General features: G+C 43.2%; 1 protein-coding gene across 5 annotated transcripts in view; it reads left to right on the forward strand.

The window, feature by feature from the left end:
- The first annotated feature begins 3593 nt into the window (after positions 1-3593).
- SVOP (SV2 related protein) overlaps positions 3594-23586 on the forward strand; it is an 86587-nt gene continuing 66594 nt past the window's right edge. The window contains exons 1-2 of one of the 5 annotated variants that reach the window (XM_059040328.2): positions 3594-3974; positions 22482-22642. In XM_059040328.2, coding sequence (XP_058896311.1) covers positions 3940-3974; positions 22482-22642 — 196 coding nt within the window. In that variant the 5' untranslated portion in view covers positions 3594-3939. The remainder of the gene's footprint in view (positions 3975-22481; positions 22643-23586) is intronic. The other 4 variants (XR_010836884.1, XM_067015177.1, XM_067015176.1 and 1 more) reach the window with 4 other exon arrangements.

Raw genomic sequence — 23586 nt, forward strand, 5'->3', positions numbered from 1 at the left:
CCCTGACTTCCTGGTTAAAAGTGTAGGTTCCTGGCTCCATCCCAGCCAAATGGATCAGAATGTATCAGTGTAATACCCATAAATCTGCATTTTGACAAGCTTCAGCTATTTGGATAGCATCCTAAATTTTTTTGGCCATATCCAGATGTCACCTTTACTATTTAATTTAATTTTCTTTTTGTCTGCAGAAGTCACTTTATTTATTTTATTTTATTTTTTTATTGGCGTATAATTGCTTTACAATGTTGTGTTAGTTTCTGCTGTACAATGAAGTAAATCAGCTATATGTATACATATATCCCCTCCCTCTTGGACCTCCCTCCCACCTGCCCCCCATCCCACCCATCTAGGTCAACACAGAGCACCAAGCTGAGCTTCCTGTGCTTTATAGCAGGTTCCCACACCATACACATGCTAGTGGATGTATGTCCATCCTAATCTCCCAATTTGTTTAATTAGTTTAGGTTTTTTTTTAATCTATATCACATATATATTTTAAAATTTCTTTTGCTTTTAGATTGTTTCCACATTTGGAAAAAAACATATTTTTCTAATATACATAAAATAAGTATCTGTATTTGATCATTTAAGTAGGCTAAATGTTTATCCCATGTATCACCTAAAGTCATCTCCATTACACTCAGAACTAAACACTCTATACTTGGTAGAACACTGAGAGGAATAGAGATCATTTGGAAATGATGAGAGTTATAGCACCCCACATGTTCTCTGGAACTGGACCAGTTCTAAGCTCTGGCATCTGTAACATCTCCTTCCATTCTCACCACACTCCTGGACAGCAGGCAGGGTAATGTATGATTAGTGCCACTTTTACAGGTAACACTGAGCCACATACAGGTGGAGAGACCGGCCTAAGGTCACAATGCTTGAATGCAAGCCCTGTCTCCTGTCTTCCTGCTCAAACCTTTTTGCCTATTTCCTCCGTGGCCAAATAACCCATAGAGATCTAGAGAAACGGAAGGACACCTAAAAATATAGAGGGCATATTATTGTGAACGAATGTTATGAAACACACAGATTTACTGGAAACGGATCATAGACCTAAGTGTAAAAGCGAAAACGATAAAACTCTCCGAGGAGTTTTTTCATAGGAGAAAAATCTTTGCAACCTTGGGGTAAACAAAGATTTCTTATGTCACAAAAACCACAAATCATAAAAGAAAAACAATCTGATAACCTCAATCTTATCAACATTTAAATTTTTCTTCTTTGAAAGGTACTGTTAAGAAAATGAATGCCACAAATTTTAGAAAAATTTATAGCACATATATCTAACAAAGACCTGTACCCATAACGTGTAAAGAACTCTTACAATTTAGTAAGAAGACACACAATTCCCCTCAAACTGTCAAGATATTTGGACAGACACTGCCCAAAAAAGAGATATAAATGGCCAATAGGCACATGAAAATATGGTCAACATAATTTGTCATGAGAGAAACAAAAATTAACACCACAATGCCATACCGCTATACACCTATTAGAATGGTGACAGTTAAAGAAACTACCAATGCTGTGTGTTAGTGAGGATTTGGAGCAACTGGAATTCTCCTACATCACTGATGGGAATGTAAAATAATACATACACTTTGGAAAGCTGGCAGTTTCCTATAAAGAGAAACATAATCTTACCTCAATGACCCAGCCATTTCACTATTCCGTATTCATTTGTCCAAGAGAAATGACAATGTAAATCTACACAAAGACTTGTACATGAATGTTCACAGCTACTTCATTCATAATAACTCCACATTTGGAAAATCCAAAATGGTCATTAATTGATGAATAGGTAAATAAAGTGTGGCATATCCATACAATAGACTATTACTCAGTGATAAGTAAGAATGCACTACTAAAACAACACAGTAACACTTATGAATCTCAAAGCCATGCTGAGTGAAAGAGGTTGAGACACAAAAGAATATGTACTTTATACTTCTGTCTATATACATTCTAGAAAATGCAAATTAATCTGTAGGGATAAAAGAGGTTTAGTGGTTGTCTGGAGCCAGAGATGAACTTTTGGGGCGATGGAAACATTCTGCATCTTGATTGCGGTGTTGTTACACTTTTTCTTTTCAAGGGCATATGGGCTATTTATATATCTTCTTTGAAGAAATGTCTATTCATGTCCTTTGCCCACGTTTAAATTGGGTTATTTGTCTTTTACTGAGTTGTAAGAGTTCTTTACATATTTTGAATGTAAATCTCTTATTAGTTATATGATTTTCAAATATTTCTCTCATTTGGTGGGTTGTCTTTTCCCTTTCTCAATGGTATCATTTGCAGCATAAAAGCATTTAACTTGGATATGGTCCAATATATCTGTTTTTTGTTTTTTCTTTTGTCCCTTGTGCTTTTTGATGTCATGTCTGTGAAACCACTGCCTAATTCAAAGTCATAAAGACTTATTCCTATGAGTCTTGTAGTTTTATCTAAGAGTTGGATAGTTTGAAATCTTGCACTTAAAAGTATTCAAAACTTTTTAGGCATCTCTATGTTGGATCTGGCTTATGGTTGTATGGAGTTGAGTAACCAACTGTCAAGGTTTGCTTGGGGTCCAGCACTTTCCAGGACATGGAACTTTCAGTGCTATAACTCAAGTCCTGAGCAAACCAGGATGAGTTGGATCCATTACCAACAGACCTCCAACTTGCCAACCCTGATATAAATTATTATGCCTACTCTCTATGGCTTAAAATAGATACTGAACCTCCTCACTTGAATGAAAGATGTTTGTTTTCAGTTTACCAATCATTTATTGAGTGCTCAAAATGCAAAGCCCTGGGGTTGAGTGTAGGTAGGAATATAAAATTCCAATTTCAGTGTCCATAAATAAATTTTATTGTTCCAGGCCCTTGGGGTACATCAACAAACCTTTATGGAACTTAAATGCTAAAGGGGGGGTGGGCAGACATTCTAGTGGAAGGGGGATGGGAGAGCCATTAAACAAGATGAAGAGGATTTTGAAGGCAGGGATTTGGTTTTATTAATCTTTGATTCCTCAGAACTGTAGAAATCACTCACTAATGCTTGTTGAATGAATGAATGAGTAGCTTTCTCCTACTCAACGTACATTTTATTTTCTTGATTCATTTCACAAGACCTCAGCTCTGTGGGACTTCCCTGGTGGTCCAGTGGGTAAGACTCCGTGCTTCCAGTGCTGGGGGCCTGGATTCCATCCCTGGTCAGGGAAGTAGATCCCGCATGCATGCCACAACTAAGAGTCCGTACGCCACAACTAAGAAGCCTGTATGCTGCAACTAAGACCCGGCACAGCCAAAGTAAATAAATATGTAAAATAAAATAAAAGACCTCAGCTCTGTGCCGACAATGTCATTTCTAACTTGTTCTCTGTCATATGCCCGGTGACTCTTACAGTGCCTGGCACACAGTAGGTGCTCAATAAACAATGCTTCAATGCTTGAGTACGTATAAAATTTTTTCATTCTCTGCATTTGTTATAGCAGCCTGGGTTGCAAGAATATTATACCAGTAACAACCTTAATGAATCCCTACAAATAAACATTTAGAGAGGCGTCGTCAAGCAAAGAGTGCTCATTGGTACCTAGACAGCCATTTCACAGGCTGGTGTGCCCCACAGGCATCCCAGTAAAACACCACCAGCCACCGACAGCCTGTAAATATCGCTAACCAGAAGGGCTCTCCCCGCCCCCTCTCCGCGCGCAGCTAGCTCTGCCCTCCACCTCTTCCTCTCCGCCCACTCTCGCCGCGGACTCCTGGCGGCGGCGGCTTTGTCTCTTGGGCTGGTCCCTGGCGGCTTCCTCCCCGGAACAGCTGCCACCGAGGGAGGAAGCGGCGCGGTCCAGAGCCCTAGTGCTGAAGCCCCCGAGCCCTCGTCATCCACCACCACCATGTAAGGGCCATGAAAAGGGCTCGTCCTGTCGCAGAGCGGACATGGAGGAGGACTTATTCCAGCTAAGGCAGCTGCCGTGAGTATCCTGGGGGCGAGTGAGAGGCAGACAGGTTTTCCTTTAATAAAGGAAAACCTGCAGAGGGGCGTCTCGGCGTGGCTTCCTGAATTTAAAGGGAACTGTTTCAGAGGAGAGAATTAGGCCCGGAGGAGACAAGCCATTTTCCTACCCTATCAGCTCAGCATCTGTATATCTGACTCGGTTCGATTTTTCAGATCCGTCGGAATCGTATGGGGACCTACCCGTGTTATGTTTTCCCTTATAATGGCTCTCAATCCTAAAGGGATTTTGAGGTTTGTGTTTTAAGAAAGCATTAGCTGCTGTTTTGAAATGCGGACTGAATTGATGAGTCCCTGCAATGACATCGGTCCTTTCCAGTCCTTCTCCTATGCTGTGAAATTCCTAATTTTCCTGCAAGGTCTTTTAGAAGGGAATGATACTGATGTTGCAAACTGGTTTCTAAAAAGCTGGGATTCCTTCCTAGAGAGGAGGCTTCATCAAAGTCTTGTTGTTTATTAAGTGTGTGTGAATGAGAGGGCTGTGCATCGTTGCTGAAACCTCTTGCCTTCTTCTGAATGAACGGCTTTTGTAGCAGCTAGCTGGAGTGAGACACACTGTCAACGGCTATCCTTGGGAACTCAGGAATACACTGCTTAAAGGATTGGAATTTTTCAGGGATGCCAAATTTGCTCTGAAAATCTTGAGGGAATACAATCAAACAGTGGCAAGTACAGGGAGCTTGTAAAGGGGCTTACAAATTTCTCCTACCACAAGCTGACGGTGATTTGTTAAGCAAATTCCAAGAGTATGAGATGGGGCATTAAAAAGAACATTAATGGGAGTTTTCTTTTAATTTTTTGTTGTTGTTAGTATGTGTGTATTTACTTGACTTAAATGTTTTTTTTCTCTCTAAGCCACTGAGGAATTCTCCCAAGTGACTTTTAGCGTGACTGATACAGCTCTCTGAAGCTGTAAGTACTGAAGGGTGTAGTGTCTGCTTGTCGATCAGTATAAAATTAATTTTCATTAAATTTTTAAATTAATTAAATTTTTACTTTTAAGCTTTTATTAATTGATCCTCAAATAGCATATCTTACGTAACACAGCATTATTTCACAAATGCTAAAGGACACTCAGTTATAGTATCCAAAGCCGATCTATGAATACATAAAAATGTACATATCTGAGTGCAGATATCTCAAGGAAAACATACCACATTCATTGAAAATAAATATCATGTTTAAAAACGAACCTATTATCTCTAAATAAAAAATAATTCAGAGACTAAAATATGAAATTTGGTACTCAGAATAAGAATACATATTGGAACTGGAACTGCAGTTTTACTGGGATAAATTTTCAAATGCTGTCAGAGCATGTGAACTTTGCAAATTACTCAAAGATTCATGTATATTTAATCTAACATATAGACATGACACTAGAATGACAAATCCTTCCTTAATTTAAAAAAGTAAAATTAATAAGAGGTTTTTACTTAAGCTTTAAATTAATTTAGTTTTTATACTAATATATAATATAATGTACTGATATAATATAGGGAAAATAAAGTTCAAAAAAGAAGCACAAAAATAAAAGTAAGTCTCTCTCTTCCCAAACCCCAGTGTTAAGTTTCTTGATTATTTTTCTGATCTTTATACACATAAATACATATAATATCTCTTAGAGAGGCCAAGTTGTGTGCTGGTTAAGAGCACTGACTCTTGAGAAGACAGACTTGGCTTCAAATCCTGACTGTGCCACTTCCTGGCTGTGTGACTTCGAGCAAGTGACTTAACCTTTCTGAGACTCGGTTTCCTTAGCCATAAAATGGGAGTCATAAAAGTACTTGATTCAGAGGGTTATGGGAAAGATCAGATGAGATCATGTGTGCTAATGCCTGGCAGATACAAAGAAGTCACACATATTAACTATTATTATTATGACATCTGAAAAAGAATTTATAAAAACAAAATCTGTAGACTCCTTAGGCTGGACTCCCCCAAAATGTAATCTGCAAACCCCAAAGTACATTTGAATTATGTCAAAATTAGCCCTGAAATATGTTAACCTCCATTTATAAAAAAAGAATAAAAGAAAACAGCCATGTGAATCTGAGTGAGTTACACATCACGAGATAGGTGTTTTTTAAACCACACCCTATATATATTATTCACAGATTGCTGGCAACAGACTGCCTGAGAGCAATATGGGATTTTTTAAAATCAGAGTGCCCTGTAGAGGGTGGGCAAGAGTGGACCTTGGAACAGGCTCAGTCCCACGGGACGCCAAGGATTAATAGATTATAAGCTGCTAAGTAGTTTACAGGGTCAGGGGAGGGAGAAGAGGGATGAGGGTGTCTACGAAATAGTCCTCTCTTGCAGTTAGAGGCACCTTCACACAGCTCTAGGATGGGTCATTTGAGACCACAAACAACCTCTGCCTTTCACCTGCTGTCCACTCAGGCACAGCACCATGTACAGGAGATTCAGAAAGCTGAGATTTTATATCTAGTTCTGCCTTACTGTGAGATCTTATGCAAGTCAGATTTTCCTGGGTCTCTCCTTTCTAGGATGATTTCTTGAAAGCAAGTTATGCAGACTACCTTGATTGATTCATTCATTCTTTCTTTCATTCATTCATTCAGTCAGTGATTTTCCTGGGTACCATCCTAGGTCAAGGGATTCTACAACCAAATAAGATACATGGTCTTTGCCCTCAAGGAGCTCACAGTCTAGAGCTTCAATGTCCAATACAGTAGCCACTAGCCACATGTGGCTATTTAAATTTAAATTATGTAATTAGTATGTGAAATAATTTTCATGTATAATGCACAATATAAAATTTGACTTCTAAGTAAAATAGGTGATGCTTGAAAAATCCGTTCCTTAGTTGCATTAACCACGTTTCAAGTGCTCGGTAGCTACGTGTGATGAGTGGCTGCTGTAGTTGCATTGTGACAGCATGGGTCCAAAACATTTCCAGAAATGCAGAAGGTTCTATTGGACAGCACTGGTTCGATGGGAGAAGCGGATGTTAAACACACAGTTGCACAATAATTATGAGAATTGTGTTAAGGGCTACAAAGGACAAGTGCATGATGCAACGAGAGTAGTTCTAGATGGCGGAGGGGAGGATCAGAGAAGGCTTCCTTGAGGAAGTGACATTGGAGCCGAACCCCCAGACATGTGTAGGAGTCAGCCAGAAAAAGAGATAGGATGGAGCATTTCAAATAGAGGGAATTGTGTGGGGAAAAAGCTCAAAATCAGGCCAGTGGAGCTTCATGAGCAAGTGGCGTGAGGGAAGGCTGCAGAGGATGGCAGGGACCCGGCCACACAGGGCCCTATAGTAAGGACGAGAAATTGGAACTTCGTCCTGTGTTTGCTCAATCCACTCTCTCTCCTTTCTTACCAACCCCGTCCTTCAAGACTGAGCTTAAGTCCATCACCTCCATGAATCGTCTGACATCTCCTGGGCTTCAGCAGCAGCAGGGGTAAAAGTGTGGACTCTTGAGTCAGGCAGATCTGGGTTCAAACCCTGGCTCTGCCACTTACCATGTGGGTGGCCTTGGACTAATGACTTCATCTCCCCAAGGTGGGGCGCTCATCGGTAAAGTTGGGATAGTGGCGGTATCTGCATGGCAGGGCTGTTGTGAGAATGAGGGAGGTCACCGCTGGGACGCTCCCAGTACAGTGGCTGGCTCTACGTAAGGGCTCAACCAGTGGTGCTGGTGTTATTTGTCTTCCTGACTCTGGACTTGTTTCCCTTATCCTCCAGCTTGTTCAGGTAGCAAAGTACCTAGAAGCCGTGGTCTCCCTTTCAGAATACTAAGAAATGTCCTAATGCTGGCTAATGGAAGCACATGTCCAAACCTGAACGCCTGATCTTACTTGCACTTTGCTCCCCTTTCAGCCTCACCCATACCAGTTGATGGTAACTCTGTCCATCCCATTTGGAGTCAATTTTGACCCCTCTTTCCCTCAAATTTCACTTCAATCCATCGGGAGATTCTATTGGTCCTGCCTTTGAGCTACATCTAAACTCCTACCACTTCTCTCCACCTCTCCTGCTAGTCCTTGGTTCAAGTCCCCGTCATCTCTCACCTGGGTTAATTCTAGTGGTCATCTATTTTTTTTTTTTTTTTTTCGGTACGCGGGCCTCTCACTGCTGTGGCCTCTCCCGTTGCGGAGCACAGGCTCCAGACGCGCAGGCTCAGTGGCCATGGCTCACGGGCCCAGCCGCTCCGCGGCACGTGGGATCTTCCCGGACCGGGGCACGAACCCGTGACCCCTGCATCGGCAGGCGGGCTCTCAACCACTGCGCCACCAGGGAAGCCCTCCAGTGGTCATCTTTCTGGTCTGCCTGCTCCTGCCCTTGTCTCCCTACAGCCCATTCTCAACACAGCAGCCAGAGGGATTCTTTAAAAGTCAGGTCACATCCCTCCTCTGTTCAAAACCCTCCAGGGCTCCCATCTGACCTTGTCTCTTCTACTCTCCCACCCCCTCCTGCAGCCATTCTGTCTCCTTGTTTTGCCTCAAACACGCCAGGTGGGCTTCTGCCCCAGGACCCACTGTTCTCTCTACCTAGAAAGCTCTTCTGCAAAGCATCTGCTTCACCTTTGGCAAGTCTCAAATGCCACCATCTCACCAAAGCCTACCCTGACCACCTCCTTAAAATTTGCAGCCCTCTCTCACAGCCATTAGGATGGCAACTACCAAAAATAAATAAAAATAACAAGTGTTGGTGAGGATGTGGAGAAATTGGAATTCTTACACACTGACTGTTGGTGAGATTCACAAATGGTGCAGCCTCCATGGAAAACAGTACAGTGGTTCCTCAAAAAATTAAACATAGAATTACCATATGACCCAGCAATTCCACTTCTGGGTATACACCCACAAAAGAATTGAAAGCAGAGTACCGAGGAGATATTTGTACAGCCAATGTCATAGCAGCATTATTTGCAGTAGCCAAAAGATGGAAGCAACCCAAGTGTCCCTTCATGGATGAGTGGATAAAGAAATGTGCTACAGTGGAATATTGTTTAGTCTTAAAAAGGAAGGAAATGCTGACACATGCTACAACATAGATAAACGTTGAGGACATGCTAAGTGAAATAAGCCAGACACCAAAGGACAACTGGTGTACGATTCCACTCTATGAGGTTTCTAAAGTAGTCAAATTCATAGAGACATAAAGTAGAATGGCAGTTGCCAGAGGCTGGGGAAGTGGAGTAGGGGTATCTGTGTAGTGGGAACAGAGTTTCAGTTTTACAAGATGAAAAGAGTTCCGTGGATGGACAGTGGTAATTGTTGTACAACATCGTGAATATAGTTAATACAACTGAACTGTACTCTTTAAAAAAATGATTAAAATGATAAATTTTATCTTATGTGTATTTTACCATAAATGAAAAAAATTGCAGCCCGTTTCCCCCGTCTTCCAGACCGTGTTCAGCTTTTTCTTTTTTTATAGCACTTATCACCTACTAACATACCATGTAATTTGCTTACTTATTGTTTAGTGTCTGCCTTTACTTACTAGTATGAAAGCTTCACACACGGCGGGGGTCTAATGTATCCCAAGAAGGTGAGGCATTGCCTAGATTCCATCTGATACTGGATTTCAGTATAGACCAGGCCAAAGGATTAAATAAAAACTGTATGAATGAAAAAATCAGGACAATCTGTCCATCGGCTTAATCATTCTCCTTGACAGTGGGGGCCACCGTTATTAAGTTTTAGCAGCTAAAGCACTGAGTCCCCATGGAAAGATCACACATAACCTTGTTTCATCCTATTTGCCATTCTGCTTCCCCATCCCCTTCCATTAAATCAGGGAGGTTGAGAGAATGCAGTTTGACTTACTGATTACATGACTACGTTCTTGAAATTGTCTCAGGCAAGTTCTTTGTGCCCATAAGGATTTATTCTTGGTTCTAGAGAAGGAACTGGAAGCAGGTTTTGTTTCCTCTAAATGAGGAGACTGATGCACAGAGACAGGACCAGAGTAGGCGGCTAAGGCGCACGTGGGACTTCATGTCAGCTCCCATCCCCCTGAGGCTGATGGGGCAAAAGGAAAGGATTCCTGGCCAAGGAGGAGAGGTGGAGTTTTATTGTCACCCACCTCAGGCAAAAAGTAGGGAGTTACTGTAATAGCCTAGGAATCCTCAAGGTTACCCCACCACAGGCTTTTAAGACCTCAAGCTCCATACAGCTCAGTAACAAAAAACGAAACAACCCAGTCAAAAAATGGGCAGAAGACCTAAACAGACATTCCTCCAAAGAAGACATACAGATGGCCAATAGGCACATAGAAAGATGCTCAGCATTGCTAATTAGGAGAGAAATGCAAATCAAAACTACAATGAGGGGACTTCCCCGGCAGTGCAGTGGTTAAGACTCTGAGCTTCCAGTACAGGGGGCGTGGGTTCGATCCCTGGTCAGGGAACTAAGATCCCACATGCCGAGCAGCAAAATAAATAAATAAATAAAAATAAAGATACTACTAAGTTTCTTAAAACAAAACAAAACAAAACAAAAAAACGACAGTGAGGTACCACTTCACACGGTCAGAATGGCCATCATCAAAAAGTCTGCAAATAACAAATACCGGAGAGGGTGTGGAGAAAAGGGAACCCTGCTACATTGTTGGTAGGAATATACATTGGTGCGGCCACTATGGAGAACAGTATGGAGGTTCCTTAAAAAACTAAAAATAGAGTTACCATATGATCCTGCAATTCCACTCCTGGGCATATACACAGAGAAAGCCATAATTCGAAAAGATATATGCACCCCAATGTTCATAGCAGCACTATTTACAATAGCCAAGACATGGGAACAACTTAAGTGTCCATCGATAGATGAATGGATAAAGAAGATGTGGTGTATATGTACAAATTGGAATATTACTCAGGCATTAAAAAGGAATGAAATAATGCCATTTGCAGCAACGTGGATGGACCTAGAGATTATCATACTAAGCGAAGTAATTCAGAAGGAGAAAGACAAATAACATATAATATCACTTACATGTGGAATCTAAAATATGATAGAAATGAACTTATTTGCAAAACAAAAACAGACTCAGACATAGAAAACAAACTTATGGTTACCAAAGGGGAGAGGGAGTGGGGGAGGCATAAATTAGGAGTTTGGGATTAGCAGATACACACTACTGTATATGAAATAGATTAACAAGGTCCTACTGTATAGCACAGGGAACTATATTCATATTCAATGTCCTGTAATAAACCATAATGGAAAAAAATATGAAAAAGAATATGTATATATATGTATAACTGAATCACTTTGCTGTACACCAGAAATTAACACAACATTGTAAATCAGCTATACTTCCATTTTTTAAAAAATGAAAAACAACTCTCAGGCTCAAAGCTGCTGACACCCCATCGTTTCAAACACGTGCCAGCCATCTTCACCTCTAGGGAATATGTGTTTCAGTGACTTAAGAGGAACAGTCTGGAGGCCAAAGAAAGAAAATCTCCTTGCAAAGAGGAAATTGCTTAGGGGGTCTTAGGCCTTAGAGAGAGTTGTTCAAGGGCCTACTGACCCTGACAGTGGCTTTACAGCCCAGCCAAGCTCTTCTCTGGGCTGTCTAAAAGAATAACAGATCTGAATGTGAATCATTGTGTGATCTTGGGCAATTCATTTAACTTCCCTGAGACATAAGAGGGTGACTGGGCCACCTTCAAGGCATTTTTGGCTTTTTAAAAAAATATGTATTTATTTTATTCTATTTTGGCTGCAGCTCGTCTTAGTTGCAGCACACGGGATCTTCGTTGAGGCATGCGGACTTCTTAGTTGTGGCATGCATGCAGGATCTAGTTCCCCGACCAGGGATCAAACCTGGGCCCCCTGCACTGGGAGCGTGGAGTCTTACCCACTGGACCACCAGGAAAGTCCCCATTTTTGGCTTTGAAAGACTGTGATCCTAAGCTCTCTAGACGGACGTGCCTGGTACCATCTGGCTTATGGTGATTATTCTGGTGTCATTATTAAGAGCATCTCTTTCTTAAACATGGGTTTTTTTTTTTTTTTTTTTTTGGCGGTACGCGGGCCTCTCACTGTTATGGCCTCTCCAGATGCACAGGCTCAGCAGCCATGGCTCACGGGCCCAGCCGCTCCGCGGCATGTGGGATCCTCTCGGACCGGGGCACGAACCCATGTCCCCTGCATCGGCAGGCGGACTCTCAACCACTGCGCCACCAGGGAAGCCCAAACATGGGTTTTTAACCTCGACGCTATTCACATTTTAGACCAGACGACACTTTGTCATGAGAGGCTGTCCTAGACATTATAGGATGTTTAGCAGCATCCCTGGTCTCTACCCACAGGATGTCACAACCACCAAGTGCCCCTCCAAGTTGTGACAATCAAAACGGTCTCCAGGGCTTCCCTGGTGGCGCAGTGGTTGAGAGTCCGCCTGCCGATGCAGGGGACACGGGTTCGTGCCCCGGTCCGGGAAGATCCCACATGCTGCGGAGCGACTGGGCCCATGAGCCGTGGCCGCTGAGCCTGCGCGTCCGGAGCCTGTGCTCCGCAACGGGAGAGGCCACAACAGTGAGGCCCTCATACCACAAAAAAAAAAAAAAAAAAAAAAAAAAAACGGTCTCCAGACATTGCCGGTGTCTCCTGGGAGACTGAATGGCTGCCCCATTGAGAACCACTGCTTGTTGAATGAAGGAGTGAATAAATAAGTTGCAAAGACAAACTGCCTGGAAAGTTGTCCCCCAGGCTTTCAGTTCCCCCAGTTAGAAGTTACCCATCCCGCCACTGAGGCCACATCACAGAATGATTAAGAGTGTGGCCTCTCTGCTCAAGTAGACCTGGATTTGAATTCTGACTTTCCTGCCTACTTGGAAGGTAACCTTGGGCAAGTTACTTTTCTTCTCCGGGCCTCAGTTTTATCATCTGTAAAGTGGGGATGGTAATAGCGTCCACCTCACAGGGCATAAGGCTCATAAAATACTTAGTGGAGCTCCGGGCACATGGTGAGGGCTTAACAAATTTTAACTATTATTTATTTGTGTTCATTGCCTTTTGTCTAGAATATAAGCTATTGGTCCATTATCCAGGGAACAAGCTCAATGCTATTCAGGTCAATGGGGGGTGACAGGACAATACAAAAAAATGAAATCCACAGAGAACTATATTTTCCATTAATTATAGACTTCTAGACATTCAGAAACGGAAAGGACCTTAAAAGTCATCACTCCAACCCCTTATACCTCATATTCTCAATTCCACGCAAGAGAGGATCCAAGTAGTGGCTTCTAAACATCTGTGGCTACCATCAGCATCTTATTAAAATTCAGATTCCTGGGCCCTGCTCTGCAGAGATGCAAAAACTTTAGGTCTGGAGAATGGCCAGGAATTGGCATTGTAATTGGTTCCCTAGGGGGTACTCTTGGCCTCAGAGAAGCATCTGCTACTGGTTAAGATCACGGGTTCTGGAGCTACTCAGGCCAGGAACCTAGGATACTATATACACTCTAGGGGACTTGGACCAGAGCCTCAGTTTACTTGCCTATAAACTGGGGATATTAATAACACCTCCCTCCTAGGGTTGCTGAAGCGATTATATAAGATATACATATGCTAGGGACTTCCCTGGCGGTCCAGTGGTTATGACTCCATGCTTCCAATGGAGGTGGTATGGGTTCGATCCCTGGTCGGGGAACTGAGGTCCCACGTGCCATGCAACAGTGGCCAAAAAATAAACAACAATAATGTTATTAAACCAGCCAAGATGACTAAATATAATGCCACAAAAACTCAATAAAAAGAGATATATATGCTATCTATATATTTACTGTATATAAGTATATATAGCATTTAGGCTTGCCCTTGGCATGCTAAGTGTTACGTATTAAACATCATTACTCCTGAGTACATACACAGGGACACCTGCCTTTCCTAGACCACCTTCCTTGAAGGGGAGCCCACTACCATCTCAAGCAGCCTTTTTCATCTGTGGACTTCTCTACCTGAGAAGCCTCCTTATACTGAGTTGAAATCTGTTTCCCCTCTTTATATCCAGCAGTTCAAGCTCTATCCTCAGGGTCCAACTTGAACAAGCACCTTCTTTCACATGCCAGAAGTTCAAATATTGGAAGACAGAGGTTCAGCCCCTGAGAAGACTCTAACCAAATCAGACAGGTCAGCGAGCCCCCAGGTCTTATCCTGAAGGAGACAAAGCAAGTCCATTTGTCAGTGACCCTGGCAGTCTCTGCTGCTCCAGGTCCACAGCCTCTAACCCCATTTGTCAGTAGGTTTCAGATTCCAAAGAAGTCCCCGTGTGATGGAGCTGAGTACCTGGGACGGAGCTAAGGGGTGCTGGCCCTCAGCTTTGTTGACCGAGTTCCCCAAACCTGAGGGCACTTGTTACAACTCGGCCCTTCGCTGGTTAGCTTTGCAGATGGGCCTCCCTGTGTGGCTGTTTTCCTCTACTGATTGCAAGAGTGGGGGGTCAGGGTGGGGAGGATGAATAATAAAAGCTTCAACACCCCACTGCCCACCCACCCTGCTGTACCCCCTGGTCCAAGCCACCATCTCTTCTCACTCAGCTGACCACACAGTCTCCCTGCTTTCTCTCCCCATCTTTGTGCGTTAGTCATGCTTTTTATTGTCTGTATTCTGATGTTTTGACATCTTAGGGCCTCAAAGGTCCTGGAGGGCACTCCCCTCCCAGGGTTAATTAGTAAATAACTCACCTGCCAGTGTACTTTTCGTGTGCAAACCAAGCAATCCAGCGCCTTTAATCCACCTGCCCTAATCACTCCAGAGCCAAATACCAGACAACTGGACACAGTCCGTTCGCTCAGAGCCTGGAGAAATTACTCAGACTAGCCAATGCTCAGCCTGGTGACCCTGCGTCATCTTTTCCTTCCTATGGAAACCACAATAAAGACTCTTGCCCACATTTTTCCCTCATTCTTGCCTCGTTATTGACCCTGGTGCTTTCCCATTTGGCTTCCCAGGTGTGGTTCCCGTGAGCCATGGCCCCTGAGCCTGTATGTCCGGAGCCTGTGCTCTGCAACGGGAGAGGCCACAACAGTGAGAGGACCACGTACCACCAAAAAAAAAAACAAAAAAACAAAAAAACAAAAAACAAACAAAAAAAAGTGTGATAAAAAATATTTTTTTAGGGCTTCCCTGGTGGCGCAGTGGTTGCGAGTCCGCCTGCCGATGCAGGGGACGCGGGTTCGTGCCCCGGTCCGGGAAGATCCCACGTGCTGCTGCGCCTGCGCGTCCAGAGCCTGTGCTCCGCAACGGGAGGGGCCGCAGCAGTGAGAGGCCCGCGTAACGCAAATATATATATATATATATATATATTTTTTTTTTTTAAAAAAACAGTCTCCCCAATCTATTCCTCCTCTTGTAGAAAAATGTGCCTGAATGATCTTGCCTAAATCAACTCTGATCATCTTCCACTGTGTCACCCCCACTTGAAACCTTTCAATGGCATCCCATTGGTCTTAGGATAACATGAAAAATCCCCTCTGTGGTCTCCAGAGCTCTCTATAATTCAGCCTGTTTCTCTGACCTCTACTCCTTGGTCCTACCCTGGGTCTTTGCACTGGCTGTTCTCTCTCCTCCTCCTCTGTCTGTGTGGGACTCTCCTGGTCCTCAGACCTCAGGGAAGTCTACCCTGACTACACTTCCCTCCAATCATTCTCTATCTTGGCACCTTGTCTGTTTCCCTCTCAAGATTTCATTCATTTGCAAATGTATAATGATTTCTTGTTTACTAGTACATTAACCGTCTTCCCAGCTAATAATAATAGTTTTTAATAAACTTATTAAAATACTGAAGGATGATGGTGCCAGACTCTTTGAGATGTTCTCTTAACTCCTTTAGTCTCCATAGCAACCCCGTGAGATAGGAATTACCATTTCCCTTCTACCAGCAGGAAACTGAGACCCAGAGAAGTAAAGTAACCTAACCTCATAGCTACTGAATGGGGAGGGCAGAGTTCACACCCAAATCAGTCTGTTTGCAGAGTTGGACTCTTCTTTCTATGACAGTCCCCCTCTCTTCAGACATTAAATGCTACCCTGTAATAGTCACACTTAGGTGCAAGCTTCCTTTTCAGTCTGATAGATTCAGGAACTCAGGGGATAAATATCCGGAAGCTGAGATGAAAAGAAATCAAGTCTTTACCCTAATCAAGTCTCAGGCCCTAATTTAAGGTACAGAGGTGAATTACATGATGGTACAAGCGAGATCTTTGGGTTGACAGCTATTTCCTCAAGCTCTTATCTTCTTTCAATAGCAAAATTATGTAAAACAAATGTTCCCTGCTATTTTCGTAAATTACATGCTATATATACACAACAAATGCCAAGAAATTAGCCAGCTTGTTTCGAAGACCTCATATATTTAACATATGCCACTGCTATTTTCTTTTCCTGTCCTATTACTTTTTTTTTTCCCCTAGGGAAATCTTGGCTCATGTAGCTGATTAACTGCTTTCAGGAACCCAGCCGATTCAAAATGTAGTCTGGCTTTTTGAGTATAATTTAATGTCAGAGGTCTCTCTTTACATTCGTCTTAAAACAAGTTCTAATAAATAAAGGGCCCTGGCTTCTAGTGAATTGCCAGAGAAGGAATGTGAACACATCCTGATTTAAAACTCCAGGGAGCTAAGCCATTTTCTCAAAGTCGAATTTCACAAAGGTCAGTGTACTCCACGCTCAAGGCAGAAAGGTGACTTGAACCAAGCTGGGTTGGAGGAAAGCCAGTATTGACACCATATGCCCCTCAGTTTCTGGTTCATCAAGCTCAGTTAATCTTCAGGGCAGTCCTGCAAGCCTGTCCTCATCCCATTTCACAGCAGAACGAGTCTGTAACGTGCTTAGCCAATGTTACAAGACCAACAAGAGCTTTGTGAATAGTCGCTATTATGATTTATTCAACTAATAGATGTGCAGCTTAAACAATTTACATATTGCAGCGGGATCCAAAATTAAAAGTTAAAAAAAATTTTCTTTTCCTTAAACTCCCCATTCCCATCCAATCCTCCTTCCCAGAAGCAACCAGTCTTAGGTTTCTTAAGTATCCTTCCAGAATGTTCGACTGTAGAAGCAAAAATATTCTTGAGCCCACTTGAACATGCACACAGATTTACTAGGGACCTGGTTAAAATGCAGATGCTGATTCAGTAGATCTGGGTCAGGGCCCAAGACTCAGCATTTCTACCACGTCCCTAGGGGAGGCCCCTGGGGCCTCTGGTTCGAGACCACACTTAAGTCTTAGTACCAAGGACCTAGATCACAGGACCATAGTCTAGCACATTTAATAAGGAGCCCCAGTGGGAATTCCCTGGCGGTCCAGTGATTAGGACTCAGCACTCTCACCGGCGGGAGCCCAGGTTTGATACCCGGCGGAGGAACTAAGATCCCACTAGCTGCATGGTGCAGCCAAAAAATAATAATAAATGAGCCCCAGCAATCTTTTCCTGTCGGTTCTTACAACCAGTGTGTGTCTGTGTTTATTGTGCGTGTGTGTGTGTTTATTGCGTTAAAATATACATAATAAAACTTACCATTTCAACAATTTAAATTGTACAGTTCACGGTATGAATTACATTCATAATGTTGTGTTACCTTTCCCGCCATCCATCTCCAGAATTTTCTTATCTTTCATAACCGAAACTGTACCCGTTAAACGCTAACTCTCCATTCCCCTCCGCACCACCCGCCATCACCTGGTGACCACTGTTGTACTTTCTGTTTCTGTGAATTTGACTATTCTAGGCCCTCTCAGATAGGTGGACTCGTACAATAATCGTCCTTTCGTGTTGGCCTTATTTCCCTTAGCACTATGTCTTCAAAGTACATCCATGTTGTAGCAAGGGTCAAAATTTCCATCCTTTTTAAGACTGACTAATATTCCATCATATGGATAGACCACACTTTGTTTCTCCATTCATCCACTGATGACCACTTAAGTTGTTTCCACCTTCGGCTAACGTGGTACAGATCAATAGAAATAAAATTTTTTTTAACATTTTCTTTAGTGGATGTGCCATCATCTCAGCCTAGACACTTACTGTGTGACCTTGGACAAGCTCCCAGCCCCTCTGTGCTTGAGTGTCCTCATCTGTAAAAAGGGGACAATGAAAGTGGGAATAAATAAGATAATCAATGCACAGTGCAAACACTAGACTTGACACACGCAAGCTAACAATCCATATCTGCCATTATTTGTAGGGTAAATCGTTGCCTTCTGTGCCTGTCCCCACGAGGAACTGCCAGCAGAATGCATTCTGGGTGGGAGCTCAAAGCACTGAAAAATTTGAAAGATAACACAGATTACCTTCCCAAAAGGTTGCAGTGGTCGCTATTAGTCACTGAAGGAAGCACAGAGGCTTGGACGGTCCCGGAGGAGAGGATGTGATGAGAGGGAGAGTGTCAGGCCACATAGCCATCTCCTTCTGTGACGTTACCTGCAGAGTCAAGGGCGAGCCGTGGGCCTTCCCCTCAACCCTGAAAAGGCATTGATAATGCACATAAATGTTCATTTCCTTACTGCGCTTAATAATTCTCTACATTTCTATCTTCTACAAATACCTTGGGGGACTGTTTATGTTTTTGATTTGGGAGGTTGCTTCTTGGGGACAGGGTGTCCTACTCCTTTGTTGTTCCCTCCCTGGAACCCACTTCGCACCACCCCTTGGTGGCTTGCAGAGTTGAAATGTCACCCCCCGCCCCCGCTAGCCTCTCACTGCATCAGGTTCGTTTTATTTGCAGCTTTTCTCACAATGTGCAGGAATATCTATTTAGTAATATATACATCCACGTGTATTATATTTAAATACATATTTATTTATATTTACAAATATATTTAGAAACATTTATATATTGATCTATAAATGTATAAAGTAATGTATAAATATTATGTATCAATTTATAACTATACAAATATATATTTATATACATATGTAATTATATATAAAAATTACAAAATACATGTGGATATATACATAAAATTTTTTATTGAGGTATAGTTGATTGACAATATTATGTTGGTTTCAGGTGTACAACATAGTGATTCACAACTTTTAAAGATTAGACTCCATTTATATTATTATAAAATATTGACTGTGTTCCCTGTGCTGTATAATATATCCTTGTTGCTTATCTATTTTATACATAATAGTTTATATCTCAATCCCATACCCCTGTTTTGTCCCTGTACCCCCTTCCCTCTCCCCACGGGTAACCGCTTGTTCCTTCTCTATATCCGTAGGTCTGTTTCTTTTTTGTTACATTCACTAGTTTGTTTCATCTTTTAGATTCCACATATAAGTGATACATTACAGTATTTGTCTTTCTCTGTCAGACTTATTTCACTAAGAAGTAATAATATCCATGGCAGTGCTAAGGGTTGAGGGTTTGGGGCTTTTGCGGGGAGGGAGAATGGCAAAATACACCTAGGATAAAATTTACCATTGTAGCCATTTTTAAGAGCACAGTTCTGTGGCATTAAGTGCACCCATCACTACCAACCATCTCCGGAAAGTTTTCATCTTCCCAAACTGAAACTCTGTACCTGTTAAACAGTAAGTCCCCATTCCTTCCTCTCCCAACCCCTGATAACCGCCATTCTACTTTCTGTCTCTGAATTTGACTACTCTAAGTATCTTCTATAAGTGGAATCATGCAGTATTTGTCTTTTGGGGACTGGCATATTTCACTTAGCATAATGTCTTCAAGGTTCGTCCATATTAGAGCACGTGTCAGAATTTTCTTCCTTTTTTGTTTCTGTTTTTTGGCTCTGCAGCTTGTGGGATCTCAGTTCCCTCACCAGGGATTGAACCCGGGCCCTTGACAGTGAAAGCACGGAGACCTAACCACTGGACCACCAGGGAATCCCCCTTTCCCTTCCTTTTTTTTTTTTTTTTCGTGGTACGCGGGCCTCTCACTGTTGTGAGAAGTTAGTGTTTAGTGGGTATAGAGTTTCAGTTTGGGAAGATGAAAAAGTTCTGGAAACGGACAGTGGTGATGGTTGCACAATATTGTAAATGCATTTAATGCCACAGAACTCTACACTTAAACGGGGTTACAACGTTGAATTTAATGTTATGTGTATTTTACCACAGTTGAAAAAAAGAGAATCCCATTTTAGGCTCTGCTTCTAAGGAATTCGACCTATGACAAAACTATTACACCCAATTTATAGCAAGGTAAACTGAGGCTCAGAGTCACTATAGGTATATCTTATGCTGTGGGGGTGGTAATGGTCACCACCTCTCAGGGTTATTGTGAGGGTGAAGTCAAACGAGGCCTGATCAAGGAAGAGTATTAACGATGAAAATGTGAGCGATGGAGACTGGAAAAGAGACATGGTGGCTTCAACTGAATTATGGTCAAATGTTGGCAATTTCATATGGTTCAACCTACTAGTAGTGTCTAGTCTTTAAGCTGGACAGAGAATCAAAGACATTTCTCTCATTGTTATCTATTCAATCTTATATTCTTTAAATATTTCAAAATAAAAGATTTTGGATGGGGGGAATGGAGTAAATGGGGAGTAATGGAAGGGTTTGAATGGTATCCTGTCTTTGGCCAGAAACACAAGGTTTTGATCAGACAGACCTGGGGGTGAACCCTGGCTCCATGCCTTTTTAGCTCTGTGACCAGGGGTAAGTCCTGTGACTTCTGGGGCCTCAGTTTTCTTGTCTGTAACATGGTGATAATAATACCAACCTCATAGAGCTGTCGTGCAGAACAAATGCATGGAAAGCAACACCTAGAACGAGGCACAGATGCTGCTAGACGGTGGTGGGTGTGGTGGAGATTGCAGTGGTGGTGGATGGGATGGAGTGTTTGCTCCAAGCTTCAATCCCAGCCGATCCAGCAGCAAACCCTGTGCTCTACGCTCTTCCGCGTATTTCCAGCCCAAGATGAGATTGACAGCTGGAGCTTTCCATGCCCAGCCTTGCCATCAAATGGAGTTTCAGGTATTTACAAAATTGCCATGATTTCATCTGTCTTTTCTCCAAACTCACAAGCAGGGAATGTTCCCCAGCCTTCTGGAATCTGAAGATTTACCCTTTCTGTGCCAGAGTACCAGTTATTCTTGGTGAAATGTGTGGAATAATGCAATAATTAATGGATGATGATGTTGATAGCAATATTTATTTTTTACTTAGAAATTTCTCCGTTTTTACCTTTTAAAAACGTTGCCCAGATTTGCCCTCCAGTCCCTCATCGGCCATCTGCCCTTCATGTCCATGTCGTCGCAGACTCCTTTTTTCAAAGCTCTGGGAGAAATGGGCATTACTCATTCCATATGACTCTCTCCTGGGAGGATAGGGACTCCTCTCTCCTGTTACTGCCGTCGCCCTGAAACCCACCCCAGGGCTGGCAGAGAGCAGGAGTTTTGTGTTTGGGAGTGAGGAAGTTGGAGGAGACATGTATTTTTGCCTCTGAGCCTCAGATTAAGAAGTTGCTGCTCAGAGAAGTTAAGGCGTTTCCCAGAGTAACAAGAAGCAGCACAGTGTGAAGGAACGTATTGCGTTGAGAGTGGAGTCCATGGGGTCGCAAACTCAAAGGCCTACAGGGCCAGACAAAGGGGACAAAATGCCAAGTGAGTGGAACACAGAGCAAGTGTAAAGATAAGTGGCAGGAGACTGTCGGCGCTGGAGGTTATTTGGAGAGGATGAGACTGTGGTCACCTGTGCATCGTGTGTCCCATCTACAGGGGATACACTGCCCTGGTCTAGCCACGTTGGTCCCTTATTAGAATGTGTGCCCCAGATGGCCAGATATTCTACTTTTGAAAGAGATGTCGGGAATCTGGATTTTTATGTGAATTCTCCTAATTTTAAAACATTGGCATCCACTTTTTTTTTTTTTTTTTTTTTTTTTGTGGTATGCAGGCCTCTCACTGTTGTGGCCTCTCCCGTTGCGGAGCACAGGCTCCGGACGCGCAGGCTCAGCGGCCATGGCTCACGGGCCCAGCCGCACCATGGCATGTGGGATCTTCCCGGACCGGGGCATGAACCCATGTCCCCTGCATCGGCAGGCAGACTTGCAACCACTGCACCACCAGGGAAGCCCTGGCATCCACTTTAAATTTTAAAAAAAGTACTGTGTGGGCAACTTTTGGTGGGCTTATATAATATAACCCTTAGGTGACCAAATTGTTACTTCCATTAGATATAGATAGAGGAACATAAATTCTGAAACACATGTACTTCCAACCAGTTTTTAGGTCTAGCGCAAGGATATCCTCATTCACATAACTTACCATAGGGCTCCCTCTGGAGTTGTGCAGTGCCCAACCCATCCAACTGTACTAGGCAGCCCTTAAAGTTGTCACCCTCCCCACAGTCCAACTCAACAGAAATGCCCACCCCCACCTCTCCTCCACCCATTCAACTCTCTAGACCATGAGAGAAAGCTTGTCACCTGTCTTGGACACAACAGCTATACTGCAAGGCCATTGAGGAGGAGTTCTAGCCATCATGACCAGATTTGCTCTGTCCTCTAGGGTGGTGAAATTCCGTCGCACAGGCGAGAGTGCAAGGTCAGAGGACGACACGGCTTCGGGAGAGCATGAGGTCCAGATTGAAGGGGTCCGTGCAGGCCTAGAGGCCGTCGAGCTGGATGATGGGGCAGCTGTGCCTAAGGAGTTTGCCAATCCCACTGACGGTGAGGGGACCCTGCAGTTGGGGCATCGACCCAGGCCACAGTCAGGGGCTCTGAGGCACCAGGGTTGCCTCTCCAGGTGGTATGCTCAGAGGGATCTTGTGAAGGGGCAGGTAGGAGGGCCTGGAGGCCAGGGGTGACACTGGAAGTGGGGGGCTGGACCTACATGGCTTTCTTCAGCAGGCAAGGTTATATCATAATCCCTGACGGTCAACAACATTGACTAACACTTGGCTGAGGATGGCAGCCACAATGATGATGATGGTGATAGAGAAGATAATGATGATGATGATGAGATGGTGATGATGATGGTGATGGTGATAGAGATGATAATGATGATGAGATGGTGATGATGATGGTGATAGAGATGATAATGATGATGATGATGAGATGGTGATGCTGATGATGCTGATGCTAGAGATGATGATGGTGCTGATGATAATGTAATGATGATGGTGGCAATGGTGATTGTGAAGATGACAGTAGTGATTAGAGCAGCAGACACAGGCTGAGGATTTACTCTGTGCCAGGCACTGTTCTAAGCACTTTACACATATTACCCATTTAATCTTCACAACAGTTCCAATTGGAAGTATTACGATTGTCTTTCCCATTTTCCAGGAGAGGACACAGAAGTACAGAAGGTTAAGTATCTTGCCCAGGGTCACACAGCCAGAACTTAGCCAAGCTGGATCTACACCCAGGAAATCTGGCCTCAGAGCCCACATTCCTACCCATGACCCTGTGTTCCCTCTGAATGCAGATGGTCAAACAAGAGACTTGGAGCAGTGCTAGGGGACCTGGTCTCCCCTCACCACCTGATGATGCTGATGGATGAAAACATTCTATGCATTCCTGAAAGAGATTCCCAACAGGAGAGAGGATTAATGGCTTGAGCCCAAGGGCTGTTGTTGGCAGATCTAAGGAGGCAATGACTGGGGAGGGAG

This window comes from Kogia breviceps, chromosome 15 (genome assembly GCF_026419965.1).
Source record: "Kogia breviceps isolate mKogBre1 chromosome 15, mKogBre1 haplotype 1, whole genome shotgun sequence".
Classification (NCBI taxonomy): domain Eukaryota; kingdom Metazoa; phylum Chordata; class Mammalia; order Artiodactyla; family Physeteridae; genus Kogia; species Kogia breviceps.